The sequence below is a fragment of the Prenolepis imparis genome, unplaced genomic scaffold (genome assembly GCF_030444845.1).
Source record: "Prenolepis imparis isolate NDT839.2.m4 unplaced genomic scaffold, iyPreImpa1.0 SCAF_13, whole genome shotgun sequence".
Classification (NCBI taxonomy): Eukaryota; Metazoa; Arthropoda; class Insecta; order Hymenoptera; family Formicidae; genus Prenolepis; species Prenolepis imparis.
In genome coordinates, this window is record NW_028141171.1 from 8113683 (window position 1) to 8139295 (window position 25613).

The 25613-nt window shown below is 45.0% G+C and overlaps 1 protein-coding gene across 3 annotated transcripts in view; it reads right to left on the bottom strand.

Annotated features, from left to right (window-relative positions):
* Window positions 1-313: 313 nt before the first annotated feature.
* Window positions 314-25613, bottom strand: part of Chm (lysine acetyltransferase chameau) — a 29424-nt gene continuing 4124 nt past the window's right edge. For 2 of the 3 annotated variants that reach the window (XM_083052697.1, XM_083052696.1), the window contains exons 9-13: window positions 25388-25574; window positions 7967-8060; window positions 2600-2746; window positions 1361-1467; window positions 314-585 (exon numbers count right to left, since the gene is read on the bottom strand). In XM_083052697.1, the coding sequence (XP_082908823.1) occupies window positions 463-585; window positions 1361-1467; window positions 2600-2746; window positions 7967-8060; window positions 25388-25574 (658 nt within the window). In that variant the 3' untranslated portion in view covers window positions 314-462. The other variant, XM_083052698.1, reaches the window with a different exon arrangement.

Here is a 25613-nt window from a genome sequence, read left to right on the forward strand (position 1 = left end):
AATATAAATGTCGATGAAGATAGAAGCGCGAAAATATACCGTAGTCTTCGCGGCTCTACCTTCATTCTTCAATGATAGAAAAAAAATCTTCAGGCTTTCTTCTTTCTTTCACGATCAACGACTCATGCTTATAAATTCACACAACGACGCTCTTAAATCGCGAAGAGTGAGTTTTCCCTCTCTCGCGGCGAACTTTAACGGTATCATCATCGATAGAATGCGATACTCACTTGTCGTTTCTTCGCGTTCTTTGGAATGAAGGAGTTCCTGGAAGGATTTTCTCGAGTGTCATGGGTGTGAAATCTGTCGGTGCTTTCCCTACGTCGGCGAGAAGGTCGAAGACGACACGACGACGACGACGACGATGGCAGGATCGACCGTGTCGGTCGTTCCAAGTCGCGCCGTGAAGGGGGGACCCGAAAGGTGAGAGAGAAGGTGGTACTTGCAAGCTTCTGGCGGGTCTTAGTTCGAGGCGGAGGGCGTCTTGGGTGGCTGGAAGGGGTTCCATTTCAGACACTCCGGATCGATCTCTTTGTAGACGGGACACCGTCTCTTCACCCTGTCCTTGTAGTCGTCGATCACGTCCTGAAATTATTTCAACGGTCCTTTTATCGCGCCCAACCGCTCCGGGCGACGCGAGCAGTTTCGACGAAATCGACGAAAAGGGGGATGGTGGTCATAATGCGATGGCGAAGGGTGGGAACACCGGTTCGAATTAGTTGAATAATAATTAGCCTCGCGGTCGACCGTATCGGGAATACTGCTCGAGTACGAACCATCGCAAAATCGAATCATCCTCGTTGCCGTCATAATCACGTTAATCAGATACGCCCGATATTCGTGGGGAAGCCATGGTCTGCGTGCGAGAGATTTTTTTCTCGTTACTACATTGACGAGTCATCCGTTTCTCGTTATCTATCCTCTCTGCGGTCTAATGCGAGGAAAAAAGTTACTCGATAAAAAAAGATTTCAGTCAAGACTCTGTCATGTCAGACTGATTGTATTTATAGACGTCTCATGTTTGGTCACAAAATGTATTTACTGAAAATAAATTTCTAGCATTAAAACTATATAGATGCAGATTTATGTATAAACTATGATATTAAAATATATATTTTTTTTATATTACATTTGTCATATAATAAGAACAATGTAAATTTTTTAAAATTTATTGACGAATGACGTTTCGCTGAGGCGATTCTCGACGAATTGTTACGTTTAAATATCACGAGTTGTGATAATAAATCGGATACGGTGACAAGCGCGTTCGCGAGAAAGAATAGATCGCTCTCGTGAAAGGAAGGGGAACTTTATACACGTATATATGCATGACAGGTTACAATAACAAAAGAGCGCCTACCTGTTTCTTCAGAATGATGTGCTTGCCCTTCCAGTACTTCATCATGCCGAGGGCCTGCAAAGTGCTGACAATGTCGTATGAGTCTATGGCCATTTCCTTGCTGATATCTGTGTGAAAGAGGAATTATCGAGCTTGTCTCATGGTCGATAACGGTCTTTTTCCGCGCGACCCTCGTTGGAATTGAGAATTATTGTCGACGGAAAAGCCTCGATGGGTCATAATATCCAATCTTGTAAAAGAAACTTGTTTCTCGCGACACTAAGATTAATAAAATGACGATACTAACGGGAAGATACACGCTGCAACATGGTAAATTTATTACCGATTGATATTTGTGTGTGTGTGTGTGTGTGTGTGTGTGTAAAGCAACAAGGATATAGTCAGAATATAAAAAATCTGCAAGGCATATTTCAAAGAAAGATATCCTCTTCTTTCATTAGCCTTTTTAATTAGCTGCGCGAGTCCGGCTCGAGTTTTAAAAAATCTCCAATTAAAAAAAATATTTTTTTAATGTTTGTTTCATTTCGAAATTCGTTTAATATCGAATCCATTTAACTCGGGTCCGATAGCAACGATAATAAACTTAAACGAAGGTCTCTCTGCAGAGTAGCAGTTGCGAAAATGCGGAAATGATGAATCATGTATAATTTGCTGCGGTTCTCGACGGGGAGTATATAAGGGCGGTTTATTCTGCCCCCGTGGATACAATTATTCAACCGCTAAAACCAGTTACGTTGGGAAAACTTGACCATCAGATCAATAACAATGCGATGTAAATCCCCCGCTGATGATTCCCTTGTCTCTCTCGAGACACAAAATCTAAAATAGAATGTATAATATCGACCGAGAGTGGATTACCGTATATGCATGTGTGTCTCGTATACGTAAATTCTAGCTATCGAGATGGAATAAATCCTGATTGGAGCGACGAAGAGTAGCGCGCGAGTCGGAAAAAATCTCCTCGTCCATCTAGCATACTTTTAAGATGCGATTTTTAAAGATCCTTTTCGCTAGGGAATTATGCAACGAATGTAAATTCTTGTTCCGATTATATGGCTTTCACAAACCAGATGGTTCAAAGAGCCTAGTCTCCGCGAGTCCGTCGCTTAGCGCACTTTCATTTCGCGCATGAATATTTAAGTATCGTTCGTCCCGGAACGCCAAAAGTCCTGGTCGTCGTTTCGACGAACCGACGGCGAAAGGTCGCGGTTACGGAGAGCTTTGCCCTTATCCACCTACCTTTGACGGAGATTTCCTTGCCGCCGAAATTGCAGAGGTACTGTAGCAGCACGTCCTTCCAGTAGCTTCGATACGAAATTAAGCCGAGATCCGACAGCGGTTTCTCCGGCGAGCCGATCTTCTTCTCGACCCTCGTCAGCAAGTAACCTGCGCGAAAGCGGATCAATTCGATATTTATTTATTTATTTGTACCTGCGGGGCTTCGATCTTACGCGAGTGTTCATAAAAATCGCACGCATCGATTAGTAATTTCGATTTAAAAAAAAAAGCGATGAAAATCTTCTCGGTTCTTATTTTGAAGGAAACTGTATCTCGCTACGATTTGAAAAGAATGTTGATAAACGACTGTATTAATTTTCAAATTACAACCGATCGAAACTGGCCGAGATCTTTGTGAACTTTCTAGAAGGTACGTGTGTGTATAATCCGATAGAAAAATCCTATTATACACTTTAATTCGAGCGCAGACAAGTGGCTGACCGGGTCCGACAGAGGAACGGACCTGTCCGCTCCCGGTTGAACGTCCGTTCCGCCTCGTTTGCCCGAAATATTCTACGACGAGGCATCAAAGAAAAATATATAGACAGATGAGGGAGAGAAGAACAAGCGAGGGGGAAGGAGAGGGATGGTATCCCGAGGCGTTTCGCGCCGCGGTCCGTCGTCTGTCCGGTGAATCGGCGAAATCATCCGTTGCGCGCATCCGTCTACGTCAATGGAATTATCCGACGGACCGGTTAAAAACCCGTTTTCAAGGATGGGGGGGAAGAGAGAGGGACGACTTAAATGCCATATCCAGATCTACCGCAACTCGGTGAGCGAATGGGCGAGATCAATAAAGCGGGTCCGCGTGCGTTTGAGCGCAATCGATAAGCACCCTCATCAAACGAGCGACGCGAGCGGGTGAAATCTCCAAGAGCGGACGGAAACGTTGATTCGAACCTGGATCGTTAAAAAGTTTCAAAGGTTTCCCCCTAGGTAAAATTTATAACGAGGAGAACGCGGCAATGATTCTCGTCGTACGATGTTTGCGGCGCAAAATCTGCAAATTATCCACATCTTGCACCGTGATGGGAGAAAATCCTAGGTAGAGTGACACACAAGTCACCGAGAAACGAGAGATCTGATCCGTACGCGGACTTGACTGAAGGCTGGAATACGTAAAAGTCACTCTCGCGATGGGGATGATGGGGTTTAATGGATCCGCGTAGCTCGTTCGTTCCAGTTTGCCTGGATCTCGTGACTTCTCGCGTGCGAGCAGAACCGCACCTTGCATTACGTATAACCGATTTCGCTACGTGGGTTTCGCTACCGTAGACGGACAGATTCGCGAAAATATATCAGCGCACGTCGCTGTCGCATACTCGAAATTACGTCGGCGGAGAGACCCGTCGGCGAATTCAAAAGCTCCTTCATTAGCAAAGTGATCTCTCTTTCTCTCTCGCTGTCGTCTTTCACCAATGAAGATCTCGCCGTCCGGAAGACGTTTATTTAAAGTTCTCAATGCGCCGTTTTCGCGCGGCTAAATGTATCAAAGAGTACGAGCTAATTAGGTGTTAAGAGATTACCGACGGACGCATCACGAGAACGCCTTTGAATTATTTAATTTATTGTTCTACAAAAGCTCCCCTTATAATCTCGGATCATATTTTATCCGCGAGAGCTCTTCGATATTCAGAAATAAAAATTTATCTTCTTGTAATTAGAGAAAGAGACTAAGAGGAAAAAAGTAATATACTTTTTGCAACATTTTAGTGTTTCTTTTACTTTACGCGAAAATACGTAAAGGTATACCGTAATAATCTTTGCACGGAGAGTTTTTCCAAGGAGTCTTAATTTCCGACCCCAAATATAAGTTCCTTCGTCTACGTGCATCTATTATGCATCCGTTATGCAGCTGATCTCGCAGAAATCTCGCGTTCGCCATCTTTTCGCGAAAGTCGAGAGACAGAGAAGCCTCGCCCTTTTCATCCTCGTCACGGACAAGGACGAGACAAGGGAAGAGACGTGTGTCCTTCGCGAATCTACCCGCACCGGGACACCGAGATCCTGCGTCCCTCCGTTCCCGGTTTCGTTCCAGAGTGTTCCCGGCCGGCGGGAAGGGTTCAACGACCACACGCCGTTTCTCTCTCCCTCTCGCTCTTTTCTGTTTCATGCCGCACCATCTCCTTCACTTTCGCGGACCGTGTATCTCCGCTGGCAGAGAGGACACTTCTCTACTCGATCTCCCTCTTCTCCTTCTCCACAGACTACCATCTCTCGTCGACGCTCCGCGGGTATTTACCGCCGCCCCCGCCATTTCTCCTTCTCACCACTGATTACTTTGGGAGGGCTGAACGCATTCATTACGCGTCCGTTCAGTTTACAGACTTTTCGGGATCCGGGAAAGGGTGGAGAGGGAGGGAAAGAGAGGGCGAAAGAAGAATCGACGGAGGGGAGGAAATTCGACGGTGGAAATTCGAGAAAGAGGAAAACGGTGACTGTCGCGAGTGAGAGACTGAGAGAAAGGAAGATGGATCGGTATGACGGAGGAAGGGCGTCGGGGAGGGAAGGGAAGTGGTCTCGGGCAGGATCGGCTCGACGAAGGGTGCAGGGCCAAAGCACGAGGGGGATTCGCGAAATTGGGTACCGCCGAGAACAGTTCGTTGCCTCATTCGTCGGAATCACTGACGAACAAGATTTACGACTTGTCGAGGATATTTGTCTTTGGCGAAGCTTAATGGAGCACAAGTGGAGCAAAAATCGTGAGATGCTGTGTAATAACGTTAATTTAACGGCAATAATCGCATTTATCATATGAGATGATTATGAATTCAGCAGTTTAATTCTTAATTAACAATAAATCGAAATAAACAAGCAAAGCTTCATACTTTTAATCGATACACAATTTTTATTTCCTTCCTCTTTAAAATATTTCTCTTCGTTCACCCTTAAGGATTCACTTTTAACAGATTTGTTCACTTTTCAGGATGAATGGAAAGAGTTGGGTCGCGAAACCCCCATTCGTTTTCCTGTTACATAAGATGTATTCATTCTATCGCAGTTAGGGAACAAATTCAACTTGTAGTTTCTTTCGGTGGCCGGGAATTTGTCTTCGAGATGTCGCGCGGCGGCAAAGTCTCGAAAAACAAAGAGGAAAAGAAAAAAAGAAAAAATATACCGAAAACGTGTCCGAGAAGGGAGAAACAGAGAGTCTGTCCGTCTGGCGGCGAGACGCGGCGTGTATCCGCCCTTCGCCCTGACGAAGGCGAGAGATGCTGCACGCCGACCCTGCCCAGTCGCAGCAATGTTGCGGCGGTAACCCCTCACCGATCCCTCTCCGTCTCCCCACCCACTGATCGTAACTGGACGTAGGGAAAGGGCGTCGGTGACCCTGCCAATACGTAGGGGTAGTGGAGCGAGGTCACGAGAGGTCATACGATTCCGAGCCCTTCGGGCGCCCTGCAGGGGAGAAGAAGGTAGGAAGGGAGATGCGACGGGGGCGGCGGCAGGCAGGCGGAATAGGGCAGGGCAGAGCAGAGCAGGCAGGTACGGAAGAGCCTGTTGTAGAGATCAAGGTGCGCGGAGAGTGCGGTTGCTCAGGAGAGGAGGAGTGCGTCGGGTGCGTGAGACAGGAAGCGCGCTGGTGTGTGTACGCGTGTCTGCACGCAGCGTGTACGCGACGTCGACGTCGGCAGCATCGGCGGCCAGGAGGGAGGAAGGGAGAAAAGGGGGAGGGAGGGTTGGATCGATGCGGCGAGACGCCGGGCGTCGCACTTTCCGCAGACCACTTCGCTCTCCAACCTACGCTACGCCATCACCACCACCGTCGTTGCCACCCGCGACACCACTACGTAGAACGAACGCGGATATCGATACGCCCGCTTTGGTACTTGAAGAGTTTTACAGCGACGCTCCGGGCAAGCTTCGGTTCTTTCTCTCTCTTTTTTTTACGGAACATATTGGACACTGTATATGGAATCGTATATTAATGCTGCGTAGCGATCAATAAATATTCAGAGTAATTGATAAAATATAAAGATAATGATAATAGAGGGAGGAGAAATAAAGTAAGGATGCGGATACAAAAATCCCTCTCTGGGCAAACTTTAGATGTGTACTCTTTTCTGTAAAATTATTTAAAGAAGACTCAAGTTTAATCGATATTGCAAATTTTTTGTAATTCAAGTAACTCGCTTTATATGCGTTATTTCGCGTGATGTGCGTACTGCAGAAAAATAGATATTATTAAATTACGTCGACTTGAGCAGGGGGGTGCGCGGATTCGTAGGGCCGGCCTTGTACAGTCGAAATACAGCCGGCGGCGGAGTCGATGGCACCGACGCTGGATGCAGAAGGATGGATGGAGCGAGGGAGGGAAGAGGGAAAGCGTCTCGCTCGCGGAAAAGCCGGCGGGACTGTGAAATCACCCCCGGTCGACCGACCGACACACCACGACGGCACAGTACGTCGACCCTCGACCAACCAACCAACCAACCAACCAACCAACCAACCAACCAACCAACCAACCAACCAACCTCCCGACGCACCACCATTTCCACCCCTCCTACTACTGTAGTAGCGCCGCGATGCCCGCCCGACGCCGTCGACGCTCGGCATCAATGAAAATGACGTCACGGCAAAAAGCCCCCGCGTTTAATTATCAACGCTACGCTTCGCGCCGAGACGAGAGAGAGTCGGGCGTATGTGTTTGCGCGTGTATCGCATTCATGCGTGTCGAGAAATTGGTACGAGAAGACCACCGAGGGGTGGAAGGAGAAAAAGGGAGAGACATTCCACGGTCTCGCGCAGTTTAGCGTTAAAAGCGTTTAGAAAATCGATCGCGATCTCCGAGGATGATGCACAGAAATAGATTTCGCCGAGTAACGCAGAGATGCTGAAATATCCGCAATGGTAAATTTAGGTACGAGATTGTCGAGATCGCTCGCTCACAGTTGGAGCCGAATACGGGCTTTCGCTCACGCTTCGGGTGAGCAAATCTCCGTTTTTTTTTTCCATCTCAGAACGATCCGGGAGACTTCGCGAAAGAGAGAGAGAGCGTGTTAGGTTTAGCGTTTAACGGCGCGCGAGACTTTTTATACGGTCTTCTTCCAGCGGTTCAACGACCAAGAAGAACGATCGTATCGTCGACGGTTAGGTCGCAAACGCACGCCGAGACACGTGGCCTTTTCCATCGTCGTCATCGTCATCCTCGTCGCTAAACCGCGGAGGCGTATCGCTCGAGAGAGCTCTCCTACTCCTAATTCGGTTATCCTTTCGATTTCGACGGGCGGAAGAATGTCGTCATCGCCGTCCTTACTTTGGACCGAGCCAAGGTTAAATCGAGAACCGGGCAGAAATTGTTATATATATCGATACTTTTCTACTCACTGAAATCGATGAGGAGCCGACCATAGCCCTGCCTCTGGTAAGGCGGCAGCGTCAGGATGCAGGACACGTTGTAATTGAGAAAGGAGTTCTTTTCCTGAAACAAAAAGAGGATTTCGATCATTGCATGCGTTATATTTAATTGCAATTGTTGGATGTAATGTTGATCGCTCTTCTTTTTAAACCGATTGTCGATTACGAAGAATAATAAATTTCGACATTAGCGAGATAAAATTGTATTCGCATGCTACGTGCAAGTGAAACTTATATAAACGCGCGCTCGCGCGTAATTAAAGATGTGCGATCGATGATATTCCGCTCATCGTCATCGAGCGCAGATGCATTCCGCGAAATTGTGACGTTAATACAACGAAGACACATTCGCGCTTTCGTAATGACGAAGATAAGGGCGTGTGTACCAGTATTATCGCTATGTAGAATAAGCTGTGTAATATATATATGTATATATCTGCGAAGATGTTTTTTTTACTGCTTTTACCAGGAGAGTGCAGCTTCTATTCGTCACGTAAATTAATGACAAAATTAATCAAAGATCCTCGTGAACCCATCCGGGAAATGTTTCTCCTAAAAGATCGTATCAATTTTTCAGCGTCATATTATAACTCGCAGAGTTTGCGGAGATTGTGAAAGTGTCATGCCTGGATGAGGAAAGACTGCTGCAATTCCAAAAGTCATACTCAAAAATAGAACGGACCAGGCTCTAATAAGAAGCGGGGTTTTCGCATTTTTAACCGCGATCGCGGTCGCAGTGGGCGGTACGCAGATTAGATAAATCACCCTTCCCGGGGATTACCCGGTATCGACCTTAAGCCTATCGCTATTATGAAAGCGACAGAAAGAGAGTCGACCTTTATTCGCTATAATAAAAAAAGCATATACATGTATGTTACAGATCACCTCTTGCTTCAACTCATCGCGGGGATCCGAGATTTCACTTATCTTGTTTGCAAAATAAATATTTCGCATATATATATAGGATGCCATTAAATCATCGACTGTCTCGCGAACGAGTTCTTTCAAATTATCTTTTAATAATTTTTTGTACAATCAATTTTTTTGTGTTTGTTGCGAATTGACAGTCCGGGTTTCTGTTCTTGAAAAAAAATTTCTAGCCACTCCTTACGGTACCAAGATCGAAGGAGAAATCGGACGTGAATAATCTGCAGATGTGTTAATTATTTATTTGAGCGTTAATTTCAATCGATGGCCGAAAGAAAATATACATCGCGTCGCGATGAACACTCCATACATTGTAAATGCACGAAAAATTCAATGACACAACACCTTTACAACAAAGATATTTTCACGAATTGTCTCGAGTAAGAATCGAATTTCGCTGAATATAAACAATTTTTCGCGATCGGCAGAAATGATCATGTCCATTGCATTTTCCACAAACATCGTGACAGATATTGTTAATTGTTCAAGAGCAACCGCTCTACTCAGCGAACAAGAGAAATCAAGAGAGATTAAAATTTCTTCATCTCTTATTTTCATCTATCGATGTTCGCCATAACAGAGAGACTTTAGCAAACTGACAAGTAGTGTTCTGGGATCACCTATCATTTTTCGTTAAATATGCAATGAGAATCCACGGTAAGTTCGAGGATATCTTGATGGGCGAAAAGAGAACGAGAAAGATAGAAAAAGGGGATATTTTATGGAGAACCGCAGGTATTTCTCGAAAATAAATTCGCGTTCAGACGATTTGCGTTCAACGTGCGGTCTCTAAAAAAAATCAAGACTCATCGCGCACCTGGCGCAACCTTCTCTCTTTCTCTCTCTTTTTTTCTCTTCGCAGATACGGAGATTCGTGCAAAATCGCGAAAGTATATAACCGTAACTCTCGGAGCGAAGTAGGAAGGTGAAGCGCAAGCTCGTGAAAAGAAAATTAATGGGTCGGCCATTAAAATTTTTTCACGCCTCGCAGCACAACGACGATCCTCTCTCAAGCGCTCGCTTCTGTATCCAGCGAATCCGTAGCGCTTCGAACAGAATCCGTCTGATTCGTAATATTCAGACACCCGGTATTTCCGGCCGTGTGGCGGCCGTGCTGTTGCTAACTGCCGAGCCAGCAACGGTCCGAAGGACACGAACCGCGTTTTATTGTGTGCGTGTACGGGTCGGCCCACGTGTGCGTATCGGCGTGTTAACTTGGCAAAGTATAGGAGGCGAAGAAGAGAGGAGAGATATAGAAATATGTAGGAGAGATAGACGTAGAGAGAGAGACAGAGAAAGGGAGGGAAAGGAGAAGATATAGGCGTGTAGAAGATAGAGACGAGGGGAAAAGACAGACGAGAAGTCGGGGGAAGTTTGGGCCCCAAGAGAGTAACCGTCTGTGCCGAAGAGGAATGAAGAGGAGCAAGGAACACCAACCGTTAGCAGGACCTAAGGGTGAGATATACAGAGAATTTCTGTACCAGAGAGTGTATTCTCCGGATGTCAACCGATATTCGAAAAGTATCGATAACTTTGACAATGGAACTGTTGGACGCAAAGTACCAGTGTTCAGGATCTGAGGGATTTAGTATAAAAGAATGACATTTGATGGTCGGTAGAATTAGTGAGACAAATCGACGGGTATGAAAATGAGCATGCCAGTTCTTAAAAGCCGAGGATCATCCTCCGACTCTATTCCCCCATCATTCCTACGAGATAAAATATACAAGGTGTCCTAGAATCGTCGTCCTCGATAAAAACGTTAAGAATGCTATTGTTCCAACAAAGTCTGCGATTCTCTCCCAAAACTTGTACATCGAATACTCTATTGTTTTTATTACAATTAAGCGAAATCTCGATTTCAATCAAGTCTAGCATAACTAAAGAAGGAAGGGAGCTCTATGATGGTGAATAAAAAAATGTATGAAAAGCGTAGACGGTCGAGAAAAGGGGAAGCAAAGAGGGATAGAAGGAGGAAATAAGATAGCAGAGAAAGAGAGAATCTGGGGCCCGCGACGTCCTTGGGTCCGGTAATCTCTGCGCTGCTCTCAGGGCCGTCTCGCCGTCCCCACTGACATCGCGATAGAGGCCACATACGTTTCCTCTCTTTCTTTCTTTTTCCCTGTCGCGCGATCTCTCTTCCTCCGCCGTCGGTCTCGCCCCATGATGTAAAAGGCATAAAGGCGACGAAGCACTTTGTCAGCTCGTACGAAATCGATCGGCGATGACGAACGGGTGAGATTCGAATCGCGGACGAGATCTGAATTCCCAACACGAGTGCTCAAGAAATTTTAATCTGTGTACTTGTACTCCATTTTTATCATGTACATATTTTTAAAACTAAATATAAGCATCTCACTTAAATTGTGTAAATTATAACATCATTCGAATTCGTCATTGCTTCGTTGATCATGAATCATTCTGATTATAGGTATATTCCATATTACATTTTACTGGGGACTGAATCCTCGTTATTACTCGGGATATTAAATGCATTACGATATATCCGTGATTCCGAACGGTTTCACTCATATACATATATTTGCGGACACGCACTTTCTATTTTCGTCGCGATAGCATGCGTCAAGGACTCTCCGCGCGGAATCCTGACTCGTGCGTCAATAATCACGTCGCGGTCGTGGGTTGTCCTAGCGTAGGAGAGTGCAGTCCTCTCTTGCCGGAGAAGGCGAGGTATGCTACAGCTTCTTTCGCGGATATATAGTTCGCTGGAATCGATACCGACACTTCTCTCTTTCTCCCTTTCTCTCTCTCTCTCTTTCTCTCTTTATCTTTCGTCTCCCTTCATCTCCGGAACGCGGCAAGGTGGCGCATAGAGTAACGATCGCGAGGCCGCAGCCACGGCCCACCGCGCTCTACGTGCGAGAGAGGAATAAAACAGATCAATGATCGTAAGGATATAGTAACGTAGTTGTACGTTTCTCTCGGCGACCGATCCGCACCATCTGCGCCGTTCGAACGCGTTACATACACATGCAGACGCAGTCGTCTCTCTCTCTCTCATATGTTCCTCGATTAGCGCTTAGCCGACCTAACGAGAGGTCCAAATAGTTTCATCAAAGATCCACGGCTCGCGAACTCGTACGTGATCGTGCCGCGCGCAAATTGTACCGCGTGACGAGCTAATTTCGACGATAAAGTAACAGAAGAATCCGAGAGATCAAGAGTGAACGGAGAAAAAAAAATTAGAAACGCTCACGCAAAACAAAAAGAGATAGTTAAAGAGACAAAGCCTAGATAGCCGTGAGATCCGAGAGAAAGGGAAAGGGATTTAAATGAGACAAAAATGAATGTGCGTATATGAATGAGAAAATAGAAACCTATAATTCCGAGTAAACACGTGCGAGGGAAAATGCGATAATTTATGTGCTCCGTGAAAAAGAGCTCCCCATTGTTGAGCTTCGGAGCGAGTTGTACCTTCATGAATTAATCGGCGATTGATTTTTTTAAAGCGAAGCAAAAGTCCCACGCGCGTTGGCCTTTGAGCGGCGCGAAATGTTGACGATGAGAACCGTCATTGTGCGCGAAGCGATGGTATTTCAATTCAGTCGTGCACCCGTATACACAATTTACAATTCCACGGCGATAGTGTGATAGCGAGTGGGCGTCAAATTTAATAGCGAGTGTCCTTTTTCGATCAATGAAACGGCAGACAGACGGGCTCGTTATCGTCCCCCGTTAAAAGGTCTTCGTGTAGCGACGTAAATTTGCACACTTCTGCGAATTTCGTAATTTCTTAGAACGAATACGCGAAACCGCGACGATCGTCTTTATAATTCTGTTATCTTTGTTGTAATTTATTATTTCGTATCATTTTATATCACATTCGCTTTCAATAAACAAGCAGTGTTGGTACCAGTCGCTAGAGATAGTCGCGTCGATCTCTGCTTAGAGTCGCAAACTTTGACAAGTCATCTTCGCTTCTGCATCGCGCAGACTATAATTCGCATAAGAAAGAGAGAGGAAAACTTGACTTTTTCGACCCGAACACGACCGGTGTCGGGGCCTGAAGGCGCATGCGAGCGAATCATCTTTCCGGCTGATGCGGAGACTCGCGTCACCTCGGAATGCAGAAAGCTCGTCATGGCGTGGCGTGGTGTGGCGTCGATCGTAAAAGGCTTCCAATCGGTCAGTATCCTTTTCTGCCATGCGTATCGTCGTGCCATACGTGCAACATGCAGGGAGGAAAACGGCGAAGCGAAAGAGAAGGAGAGAGGGAACGAGTGGGGAACGAGTGGAGAACGAGTGGAGAACGAGTGGAGAACGAGTGGAGAACGAGTGGAGAACGAGTGGAGACCCATTGAAACGCGGGTCAGCAGCAGGCGGGCATCCGTCGTACATACATACATACGTATATCTCCTTTGTCTCTATCTTTCTCTCTCTCTCTCTTTCTCGTGTCGCTCATCAACACGTCGCAACGACGACGACGACGACGACGACGATGACGATGATGTTGGTGTGTTGTTCGCCGAGAGAGCGATGCGTAGGTGAACGAACGTCTGCGAGCGAGAGAAAAGGAGAGAGAGAGAGACAGCGTTCGCGGATAAGGCGAATCAAATAATTGTGTCCGACCGCGGGCGAGATTCGCGTCTCGCCACAACTGGACCGCCTCTATCCTTCTCTCTAACGATCGCTTTACAAGCACCTCTTTGAGAGACGCCCCGATGTCCCTTGACGAGAGGCAATTAATCAGAATTCTAGCCCTGCGCGTCTCCAAGTGGAGAAGCTGCACGAGTACTTTAGAGAGTCTGGATCATATTTCGGAGTTTGCGGTTCCGCCAAACTTTTTATGTTAATATTAATTGAATAAATAAATATATGTATTATATAATATTAATATAAATTAATAGAAATCGTTGAATAGAAAACTGTTGGATAATTTTAATGAATGCGAATAGATTCTTTTTTGACACAACAGTGATAACACGTTTTTCACGATGCTGTCTTTCGCCTTTTCTTTCCTATTCTACAATTTCTGATCCACGAACTTTTCTCGAAGCACTTATCCCGCGAGAGAATATAATAAATAACGTCCTCCAACTCTCCCCTTCTCATTCTCTATCCTATCTCTACACGCAATGGCGCGTTCGTGTATTGTTGCGGCAGATGTGTCTATGGAACGTATAAGACGATCTTTGCAACAACGATCGGAATTTTTGCAGACGCTTATTTACAGTGGCGCGGAAATGCCGTGGTTCTGTCATCCGGTTTGGAGGACCGGCTCGGAGGAATCGGCTTAAACGCAGACGACATAAATTTCCGCTTCGATGGCCGGCGAATATTTACGAGGTGGACTCGGTGGGCGTAAATGGAAATTAACTCTTCCAAGTATCGGTTCCACGTTCTTTTTTTTTCTCCGTAACCTTTTTACACGACTCTCTAGGATATTCTTTTTTTTTTTTTTTTTTTCTTTTAAGACGCCAAATGCATCGCAATGAAATCCTGAATACGCGTGGCCAGACTCTCGCAGCAGCAGTAGCTGCAACAGCCGATCGCCGATGAAATTAAATATACTCGGTCGAGCGGAATAGTAGATAAAAAAAATTCATCGTGTACTCTCCTGAACGCGATCGTAGCTTATCATCAACGTTTACCGGATCTTTGCATTCGATGCAACTGCGCGTGCAAACGCGCATTACAAACAAAAAAAAAAAAAATTGGGGATGAATAAAATTTTTTTTATAATATAACGAAATACCAACTATACAGTTGAACGATCTCATTTATGGGGGAAAAAAGTTTTTAATCAATGAGAGAAACCTATTATTTCTTTGTCTCTCACAATTTCGCCGTCACATGTTGATATAATATATTTAACGAAGAATTGATGTAAAAATTCAAGCTCTGGCGCTACTGAAAATGCAGTGAAATGCGTGTGAGCGTGACTTAATGGCCGACTGCAGCTCCTCGCGACAGTCACTTCTATATTTAGATGCACCGAGTTTCCTCCTCCGCTTTCTTTACGCCGAACAAAGCGTTCCTGTTAATACACGGGGTATACGGGAGGTCTTATCGCGCGTTTTTCCCTTTAAATTACACGTTTACGAGTTATTGCTGCATCGTTGCGTACAGAGGATTTTTCTTTCTCTCTCTATTTCGCGAATCGGCAATCTCTTCGTTTTCGAATCAGCTCGCTCTTTCATCACGTTCTACATTAGCACATTGCCCCCATGCTCGTTAGTCGAGCAAGGACACCGTGTAGAATAAATATTTAGCACGTGACGAGATAGGCACACGATGATGGGCTTCTTAAGCACATTAATTTCAAATTAAAGTCCAATTAATTTGTTGAAAGACATCGAGGGGAGAGAATGAATTAATTCATACTTTATATCATCACGAAGAAACTACATTATACAGATTTAATTTTGCGGCAATAAAAGAAAAAGAGAAGGTGGGAGGGGAGGAAGACAGACAGGGAAATTATTACCTCGTGAAGGATTAACACGACAAATTTTATCTTTCGTCCTCGCGGAGGGAAATTTTGCGACGAAACGCAATGATTCCAAGACACACGAGATGGAATTTTCATTCCTGGTACGGCCAGACAATGGGGGATGGATCCCAGCGGGATGGCGACCCTGTCGTAGATTTTGAAAAAAACGACGGATCGACTAAGGCTTCGGCTTATTCGTCGTGCGCTTTCGCCCTTCCGAAGCTGAACAGTTATTACCTGACCGTTCTCTCCTTTGTCCGGCCTGCAGGATCAGAGGGATCTATTAGTTACTGCCGTTTCGTTTCTTTTTTCCTCTCGTGCTGTGCCAAAGCAGACTGCGGTTCGTTTTTTCGTCGTATCGTAAGCTACGTGAATGGAAAAAATTCAGAGCACAAAGTATGGAAACGCCGATTTGCGATTAGCGACTCGAACAAGTGTGACGTATTCTGTATTAGTTTCTTCTTCTTTTCTTTTTCTTTCGGGATATCTTTCTGGAGACGATGACCATCGATCCAACGCGATCCATTCGGAAAAAAAATAAAAAAAATAAAAAAAAACCAACAAGTTCGTTCAATTAATCGCGAGATAATATTAATCGCCCTTGGAACTTTGGCAAATCTTATAATGTGCGTGATTAAAGATAAATTCCGAATAATCGTCTATTTGATCAAATTAATTGCTGTGCAAAGGAAAGAAGAGGCTAAAAAACAAGCGACAACATTTTATATGGCAACTATTTTCAAATATGAGTATTGCATGTAATGATGCAATTTTATTTGACACTATGATTATCATAAATTTTATCGATGAATTTCCTATATGTCTTATTCTTTATTTTTGATGAATGTTTTTTAGTTTTTTTAGTTCTCAAATTTTATTTCTTTATTTTCTAATATTTAGAAAATGTATGCATGAATATTAATCATTCGCGGAAAATCGATTTATGCCACGTTATCCGGAGACGACTTCGAGCTTGATGAAATTCACCGAATAATCGATAATGGATCATTGACGCAGTTCGAAGTTCATTAATTCCGCAGACGAATCATTTGCACCAACCATCATTCGAGATGTATGAGCTCTCGATTCAAGGATGATCGCAACAAGAAACGGGTGCACGACCGCGGGATTTTATCGTATCAATATATAATTGATCGAGACACAAAAGGCGATTGGAATCTAAATCAAGATTCTCGATGAGAGAGAACATAAGTGCGCCGTGCGAGAAGTATGCCACCATAGACTTTTCCATGGAAACCGAAGGAGCAAACCGAAGGCGAAAAACATCGCCAGGGCTAGCAAGGACGGAGAGGAGGGGCAGAGATCACGGGAACCCTCAGACATTGTGGATGTGCATTTGGCGGGATTTGGTCGCCCGAACAGCAGTACTGTCTGGCATCGATCGACCCCAGTCGGGGCGAGGTTTTGCCGGTTAAGAGAAACCAAGAGAGAATAAACGAGAGGGAGAGAGAGAGAGAGAGAAGACGGAAGGGCGAACAGTGGGGGTGAACGGAGAGTTGAACGTAGGGTAGGATGGCGGCGGAGGGCGAGCCTACCCCAACCTCTTCTCGACGAAGCGAGGCGCGTATAGTATCGACGATCTCTACTACTACCACGCGTACTACCCTACGTCATCCCTCCCCCGTATCCCTCTTATCCCGTCTGTCTGCCTGCCTGCAATTCCCAGCAGCCGCCCTTAGCGTCGCGTTTCCTCGCCCTCTTGGGCCACTGTCTGCGGGATATTTTTAAGGAAAATTGCCCGACCCTCCTCCATTCCTCTCGTGTCCTTCGTACCCGCCAGCCTGTCTGCTCGCCTCGTCTACCGCCGCACTGTCGTCTCTCTCTCTCTCTCTCTCTCTTTTTCGTCTCCTCCCTTTTGCGACCCTTCCTTCTCTCGCTGATCCTTTTCTCCGTCCACCCGAGAGCGTCTGTTCTTCCTTCGCCTCGGGAGCTCTCGTCTCCTGGAAAATCCTCCTCTTCGTTTTTCCTCCCTTCCCGTCTACTCCACACCACGCCACGTTTCACCAAGGATCGGGGTAGCTTCTCGAAGAATTCCACATTCTGCCCTTCCGTGATTCCGTCTGTCGGATTATGAAATTGCGAGAGGAGAGATACTTTCGATCTTGGCGATTGATCTTCCTTGGCGAGCTGCAATCGCCCGTGTATTCCGGCACGAGCAAGTTTCATTACGAATCAAAGAAAACGAAATAAAGTTGAAGAAAAGGGTAATAGATAATAATAAAAATGTGCATGTGTATCTTCGATATATATTATCTCGATGAATAATAATTTTTCTCGGTAGCATCGAGAATGTTCGTCACGCTTCGCAGGTTGCCTTCGGCTGAACGAAGAAAGAATCCAGAGAAAGGATCAGACGCAACCCAAGGATCTCCGTTTACCGTCGTTCCGCCTTGCCTTTTTCCCTGGTCTGCTCCTATCCTCTCCGGCGCGACATAAAGCGCGAGTATAAATGCCCGACTGAGAGAGGGACCCGTCTGTCTACTTATTATATTATATACGCTGGACGGTTTTCCTTCTATCTCCCTCTCTTCCTCATCAGATTCTTCATGGGTCCAAACCGCTGCTCTCGTGAAGGGCGCAGGTACGTCGGCCCGGCTTCTTCTCTCTCTCTCTCTCTCTCTCTTTTCCTCCCTTAATCTTCTTCCCTCGACTTCTTCTTCGTTCACTTGTCTCCTTCTTTCTCGTCCTTCGCAGCCCTTCTTCTCGCTCCACCGCTCTCTATGCATTATTCAGGATATATAACGCACTGAGCCGTCCGTGACGGGCTAACTGGCGCACCGCCGGAAGTTAGGCAAATGAGCCCTGAGCGACCGCGGATCGTCGCGTTTCCACGGAAACCACGTCCGCCGATTTTTCACGCTCTTTCCCACCCGAAGTGGAAACATCCTGTCGACGTTTTATCTCGCAACTTCGCCCGTCGTTCGCTTGGGAATCGGGTGGTCTTCTCAATTTTATTTCAGAATCTTGATTCGAAATTCGAAGATACAACTGATCCTTTCACGAAAATTTCTCGGCAGATATTCTTTTGCGCGATTGCGATGATAGTAATTTAATCGTCGTAGGAGATAATACGATCTTATACAAAACTGAACTCTTTTTCAACTTACGAATAAATTTTTTGATTAATTAATGTGATCAATCCAAAGTTAATTCGCTCTCGTTTATTATGGCTATGCGATAACCGCATTGGAGTAAATAAATATTGAACGTGTCATTAATTTATAGCTGTAATCGAATGTCGGTTATACACGGACGCTTTTGTTCGACGCTTATTTTCCTATCTGTCGCTATCTGCCAAAGGATTGAATTTCATCGAACTCCCACGTCGAAAAGATATCCATCATTTTCTTTCTCTCTCTCTTCGGGACAGGTATCTCGGTTGCTGCACCGAGGAAAAATAATATCGCGTTGTACTTGCGTTTCAAATGCAAGTGCGCATAGTAGACTCGCAAATATTGCTTCGGCTCATATTTACTCAGATAGCGCGCAAGCTACGGTGTCAAACGCATCGAGCGGATTAAAATTCACGCACGTCGAAGAAAGACAGTCTCTCTGTCGTCTTACTTGCAAAAAAGCCTGCGATAATTTACAGTAATCAATAGTCAAATAGGAAAAGTGCGTAGAACCTCTCCTGTTTTTGTACCGTTCAAATCACTTTAATATACATATATAACTTTAATTTTTCATAAGATATATATTTTTTATTATTATTACTTATATAATAAAAAATAAAAAATATAGATATCTTATAAAAAATTAAAATTATATCTATTAATACATAACTTGAAGTTTTTATAATTTTTTCGCGTTACGTGTTCTACTTGGGAGTGATGTGTTATGTTTTGATAGCCTTCCTGCGGTCTTCCGTGACGAACTTGCAGCACTTTCACAGGACCCACCCCGATTTCTCCTCGCTTCTGTAGCCGCGCGAATCGTAAAGTTTCAACAACATCAGTGCGGCCCAGTTGCCATCGATGTTCGACATGCGTGTCTCGCTGTCAGTCATCGTTCTCTTATTTTTCCTTTCCCCTTCCCCCTTTCCTCGCACCGGTTATACCGTTTACAATACCTGCGTAAGAGGATATGCTAACGTCTCGTTTACTCGAGACTCTCGCACGTCGCTACGTTCTCTTCCTAGCCGTGTCGAATGCCCGGACCGTCTGACCAAGCCACTGTGGAACCTGAGCTACGACTCGGTCCATTCGTTAGCCCTTTCCGGTTGAACATCGCAAAGTGCATCAATATAATTTTTTTGCAAGTGAGCTGCGAAGATTACATAGCGATTCGATTCAATACTTGTCAACGATATGGAGATTAGAGGGGATTGCCGAAAATTTCGTTCCACGTCGCCCTGCTCGGTCAACGCGAAACGATGCAAGGATTTCAGGATCAGAAAACGGATCCCGCACTATCTGGAGACCTACCAGTCCTCAGAACCGGTTTCACGCGTGTGACACGCGTTTCTTCTTTTCGGGATATCCGAGGGAACACGGTTTTTAAATATAGTTTGCATCTTTTTAAAAGCCACAGTTGTTGTTATTGACTTTCGGGAAAAAATATAAAATCCCGCGACATAGCACGTATTTAGATTTTAATATTTAGCAATCCGCAGCAAAAGTATAAGCAAACTTAAAACAAAAACAATCGATTAAAAACTGTCGCTGTTAATTAATTATTCTTGCATTCTTATTTTATATCGAATATAAAATTAATAAAGTCGACATAATGCGTTTTGTTTTCTGTCAGTAATTCTAGAAAGAAGCTTCTTTACATATCATGTCTTAAAAGATTTAATCATTTTTTTATTCAATCGCCTCGATTTAATCAGTCGCCGATTTAGGGGCTATTGTTAATACATATTGACTATCCCTACTTAGGACTGCGAAATGCAATCTCGAAGAGTCTTGGAATGGCATAATAATAGCTCTTCATGTCTCAATAAACACGCGGCGGAAGCGTTCACGCCTCAATCCGACCCTCTTAATTTCTGCTCGGCTGCCTTGGAATTGATGAAAATTCCGTATCACGCGAGAAGAGAGAGAACGAGGCGACACAGACGAAGGTGTACGAACGAAGACGAGTTGGACGGCGGTAAAAATCGCGGCCGCTCTCCTCTCATCTGCCGCGCAAGAGTCGATAATCCAAACGACGACGGATTCGCGGAGCGTCGTCCAAGGTGAAGAGCGCGATTTATTCAAGTTCAACGCCGGGAATCTCCCGCCCCGGGGGTCGACGACCGCGACGCTCGAGGTCAACGACCGAGTTAGCTGGGATGGGGAAGGTCAACGACCGTGTCGTTCAAGGCCAATGTCCGAATCATCGGAGGTCAAGCTGCGGGAGGAAACTTTTACGACGGGGGGATATCGAAGCTTACGATCTGAACGATTCCGAGCTACTTTGAGGGATTCCTCTATAGTCGTAGTTCCGAATGGCCCCATAAAAGCTGCGACGCGCGGCGGATGGGAAGAAGGAAGGTTGCGGGAAAAATTTATAATTTGCTATATGTATATACGGAAATATAGTGTATATATATCTTTGAATCAATCGGACTCTCAACTATCGCGCACGCACCGTGTCGTTGGTTCAGTTTATATACTCCGTGTCGATCGTTACGTAAGGTTTTCCGCGTAATCGCAGGTTGTATATTTTCTCTTCCGTAATCTTGTTAGCCGATAAGAATTTTTTTTTATATTCGGCAGCATATACGAAATATTATTCCCTCTCTCATCGTTGTACGTAAAAATAATTAAACGATCTCCCAGATTATGGATTCCCCCATAGGAAGGGAAAAAATGTAGACCGTCTAAACGGAGACGGTTAAAACTGAGAAATTTCTTCGGGGCGTCTTTATATTTTACACGGACAGCTGTATAAACATTATCCTACACTGATGGTCCGCAAGATTCTGGAGGAAGATTTACAGCTCACGGTAATTCACAGACGTCGCGACGATGACGGATACCATCCCGGTTAATCCACATCTACGACGCTCGTGCGGTCGCGCGTAAATCCACTTCCGGTGTCGGAGCACGGGCTGACTCGCGATTTCCGGCCTCGTGGATTTCTGCTTCTCGAGAAAGAGAATCGGTAGACGGAACGAAGAAAGAGAAAGAGACGGAGAGAAGAGGAGACGGAGGAAGAAGGAATAGGAAGAAGTAAAAACTGAGCGCGAACGCCAGCGTTATCCTGGAAGATCCCGGGAGATCCCGGGGCTTCAGGGTGGTGGCCGCTTCGCAGCCACGTCAGGGTGAGGCGCCGACATTGCGGTTTAATGCTGCAACGAAGGCGACGGCAACGACAAGGACGGAAAAGAGAGGAGAGAGAGAGAGGGATGAAATTCGACGCAGGGAAACGCGAGTAGGGAACGAGGTTGAAGCCACGCGAATGAAACCGATCGAGGGAACGTTAGTCGTAGGTAGTTCAAAGACGAGCCAACACTTGGAAATTCAATATTGATGCAATATTCATCGCGATCGGCGCGGTATCGTGTAGAAGAAAAATCATTGAAGAAGACAGAGACGAGGGAGACAAGGACGGTGTAAATCGTCCAACGGAGATGAGTCGTCTACAGTCTACGAGAAAAATTATGGACTCGGATTATCCGTTTTGGGGGTTTCGCGCATCGTCACATAGTCAATACCTCGTTCGATAGATCAAGCTCCAAATCCTACGGTCACGTTTACGTATCGGTGTCAATAGTTTGCACAGTATTGTCGATATCCTGGAACGATGAATAAACGAGCAAATCCATGTGTAAACAATACGTTGTGAAAATTATGCGCATAAGATGTGAAAGATTGAGGAAAGGATGTAAGAAAAGCACATAAGAGGACAAGATAAGAGACACCGCGCTTACCTAAGGTACGAGAAGAACAAAAAAAGGAAATGTACATGCGTGAGCGATCGCGTCGAAGGCGAGATCGCGTCCTCGGAAATCGTGCGAATGCGAAGAAGGATACGAAGACTGATCGTAGGGAAGGGAAAGCAGTAGCGTGCTAAGACGAGGAAGCGTGTTAAGACGAGTCGAAGGACATAGTACAGGGAAAAGAACGAGAGAGAGAACGACACTTGGAAGAGAAATCGGAAGGACGACGAGGTAGGAGCGACGGAGACGACTAGAGCATGCAAAGACACGGTGGAAAGTAAACGAGAAGGAGAAGGAGAAGAAGAGAAGGAGTAGGAGGAAATAATAACGACCCCGACGACGACGTCGCAGTGCCGCAGAAAGGTTGACGACCCGATGCGGCAGGCGACGCCCTCCTTCCCCTCTTGCGCCGACATCACCCTCCGCGACCATCGGCAACCCCCTTCTGCAGCAGCTACTACCACCACCTCCATCACAACCACCGCCATCGGCCAACCGCCTAAACCACCCGACTATCCTCCTCCTCCTCCTCCACCTGGTGTGCTGAAGCGCATGCATAGCGTACGCCAGCAGCAGGGCCACCCTTGTCCTCTCCTCTCCTCTCCATCCCTGCTTCTCTCTTTCTCTCTCTCTCTCGTACCTTTCATCCCTCGTATCCCGGCCGTCGCCGCCACCACCACCGCCGGCGTTACCCTGCGACCGTCTGGCCAGGGTCGGGGTCATTGAACGTCTATAAAGATTTTGACTTCGCGCCGCCGCCGCCGCTGCGGATGCAGGAAGCGAGTTACGCCCTTTTATACAGAGTGTAACATAATTTGCCGGCAGTCCGTACCCGACAGAAAAGATGCGTCCGGAGAGATCAGTGTGCCCTGATATTAATACCCCGGAACGAGAGCCAATGTCAATCTATTTTCACAGATAAAAGGATTCGTCTCCGTGTGTATGTATATGTATGTGCAACCCGCGCGTTTACAGAGATTTACATCATGTCGTCCTAGATCCGCGAGATATTAATATGATAAGAGCAATTACGTTGTTAATTAAGTTATCTTATCGATCGAAGTGAGGTATGATTTAATTTTACCGAAAATATAGAGAAGATTGAGTTCTTTCAAACTGATATATTATCCTTCATACCATAATATTACTGCATTTATATCATTGTATTTGTAGTATTATACATTTATAGACATTGCTATATTTATATATCCGCATCTCGATTGAAATGAATAGTATAAATAATAGTATTTTAGATAATAGTACTTTTAGGTAATAGTATTTTATTTTTAGAAGATGAGATATAGATTGCCTTTACAGGAGCAAGTGGCTCGTAAATACATGGGATTTACGGAAGAGCTCACGTACACCATGATATAATTTCGAACGAAGGAATTACTTTGAGAAACTTAACTGAATATTTCAGGACGGGACACGCCCTCTTTTACGCGAGACGTAACGCAATTTGACACCCTCGACAGTAACGATAAAGACTAGATGTTTTATGCAATTTGTGCTATCAAAGTCGTGCGTGGCAAGCTAAATCTTCGATCGACTATATCGACTAAACTTGCGTGATGGGGCATAAGTTTTAAGGCACAATCGCGACGGACATCATTAATCATTAATCATCGCTAAACATTTTTTAATTGAGAGAATCAAAATTTTTCTGGTTAATTATTAAACGTAAAAAACCTGGTCCTAAATTTGTCAGAAAAGAAATTCTATCACAAACGATAACTGAAGAAGAAATAATCAATCAGCTAACATTCCGCTTTAATTGCATTATTTTTTAATATCTTTTGATCAATTTGAAATCGGCTAATTAGTGGAAGAGAGAGTATTTTAAGTGCATTTTCGCGCTAAAGAAAAATCGTCTCCATTCATCGGCGATGAACGAAATAAGAGTGGATTGAAGAAGAAGTACACAAAGTTTAACAAAGCGATCCGCTTGTCAAGACGCTGATGTAACAATTTGCAGAGCAGATAATCCTTCCTCTCATCTCTCTCGCTCTGCATTCTTCTCGGAGGGCAGCTTTTTACAGATAGAGAAAAAAAAAGAAAAAACAACAAGCAATATAAAAGGGTTTCCAAGACGGAGGAGAGACGATCCTGCGTGAGAGAGAGGCGAAAAGACAAAGGAATTAAGGAACGCGAGAAGGTTTAAGTCGAATCCGGAGGAAATTTTCGTCACGTCTTCGAGAGATAGAGAGAGAAAGAGAGACACGGGGGTGGTTAAGAATCGGGGATGCGTCTTGCCAGGGTCAGGGGTCGTTGAACGTCGGTAAAGATTTCGACTCCCGGCGAAATACTGTGTTCCGCGCATTCCACCCTCGCTCGAGGCAACGCGTGTGTGCGTACGCGACGATCTGGCGGATTGATAGAGAAAGGTCAGAGATACGAGAGACACTCTACGGAGGCGCACCCTTGTTCGCGTAATCCGTGCACACTACGCGGATGCCATTACGAGAGCTGGTTAAGCCGCGAAAGGAATCACGAAGATGGAGCAGCTCGTCGACTGTGTCGAGGGCTTCGGGACTTTGTATGAATGGCTATTATTAGGGATGATATCTCATCCAGTTGCAATTTCGGCACTCGAATAATAATAATGGAGTACAGAATTGTAAATATCTTCTTCTTAACAATTTTATTTTATTTTATTCTCACTCACAATTATTCATGAATATAAATTAATGCAACGATCCATTAGAAAGATTATGTTGTGGATTTTGAGAATTAAAATGATAGAATTCTTTATAGTACTAAAATGGCAACTGGCGAGAAACTATGACAAAAAATAATTCCACGTCATATGTATGATGACGTTTGAAATATATCATATTTCGTGAATTAGAAAAAAATACCGCAATCTAAGATATACATTTCGTTCAGATTCAGCTAAACTTGTGAGAAATATTACGATACACTTGGATCACATTGGATCAATCGATAAATTCTTTCGAGCGCATATTGTATTTGTATTTCTCAATAGATATTTCGTTACTACTTCTGCGTGAAGTAACAGAACGTAAAGTTCATCGAATTTACGCATGAGTACTTTAGGGATGAATATAGATGGGCGCATAATTGGTGGTAATAAGAGAAAGAGAGAAACAAGGTACTCACCTTGCTGAAGTAGCCGACGGTATGGCAGCCTTCGGAATCGCCGATTGTCATGACGTAAAACAGGAACGGCTCGACGTCGTAGTATAACGTTTTATGATCCAGGAAGAATTTGGCCAGCAAACAGAGATTCTGACAATACTGCTTATACCGCTTACCATCCACTTCCCACACTCCTATCTTGTCCTTTCTGTAAGAAAGACAAATATGTGTGTGATAAGATTGTCAT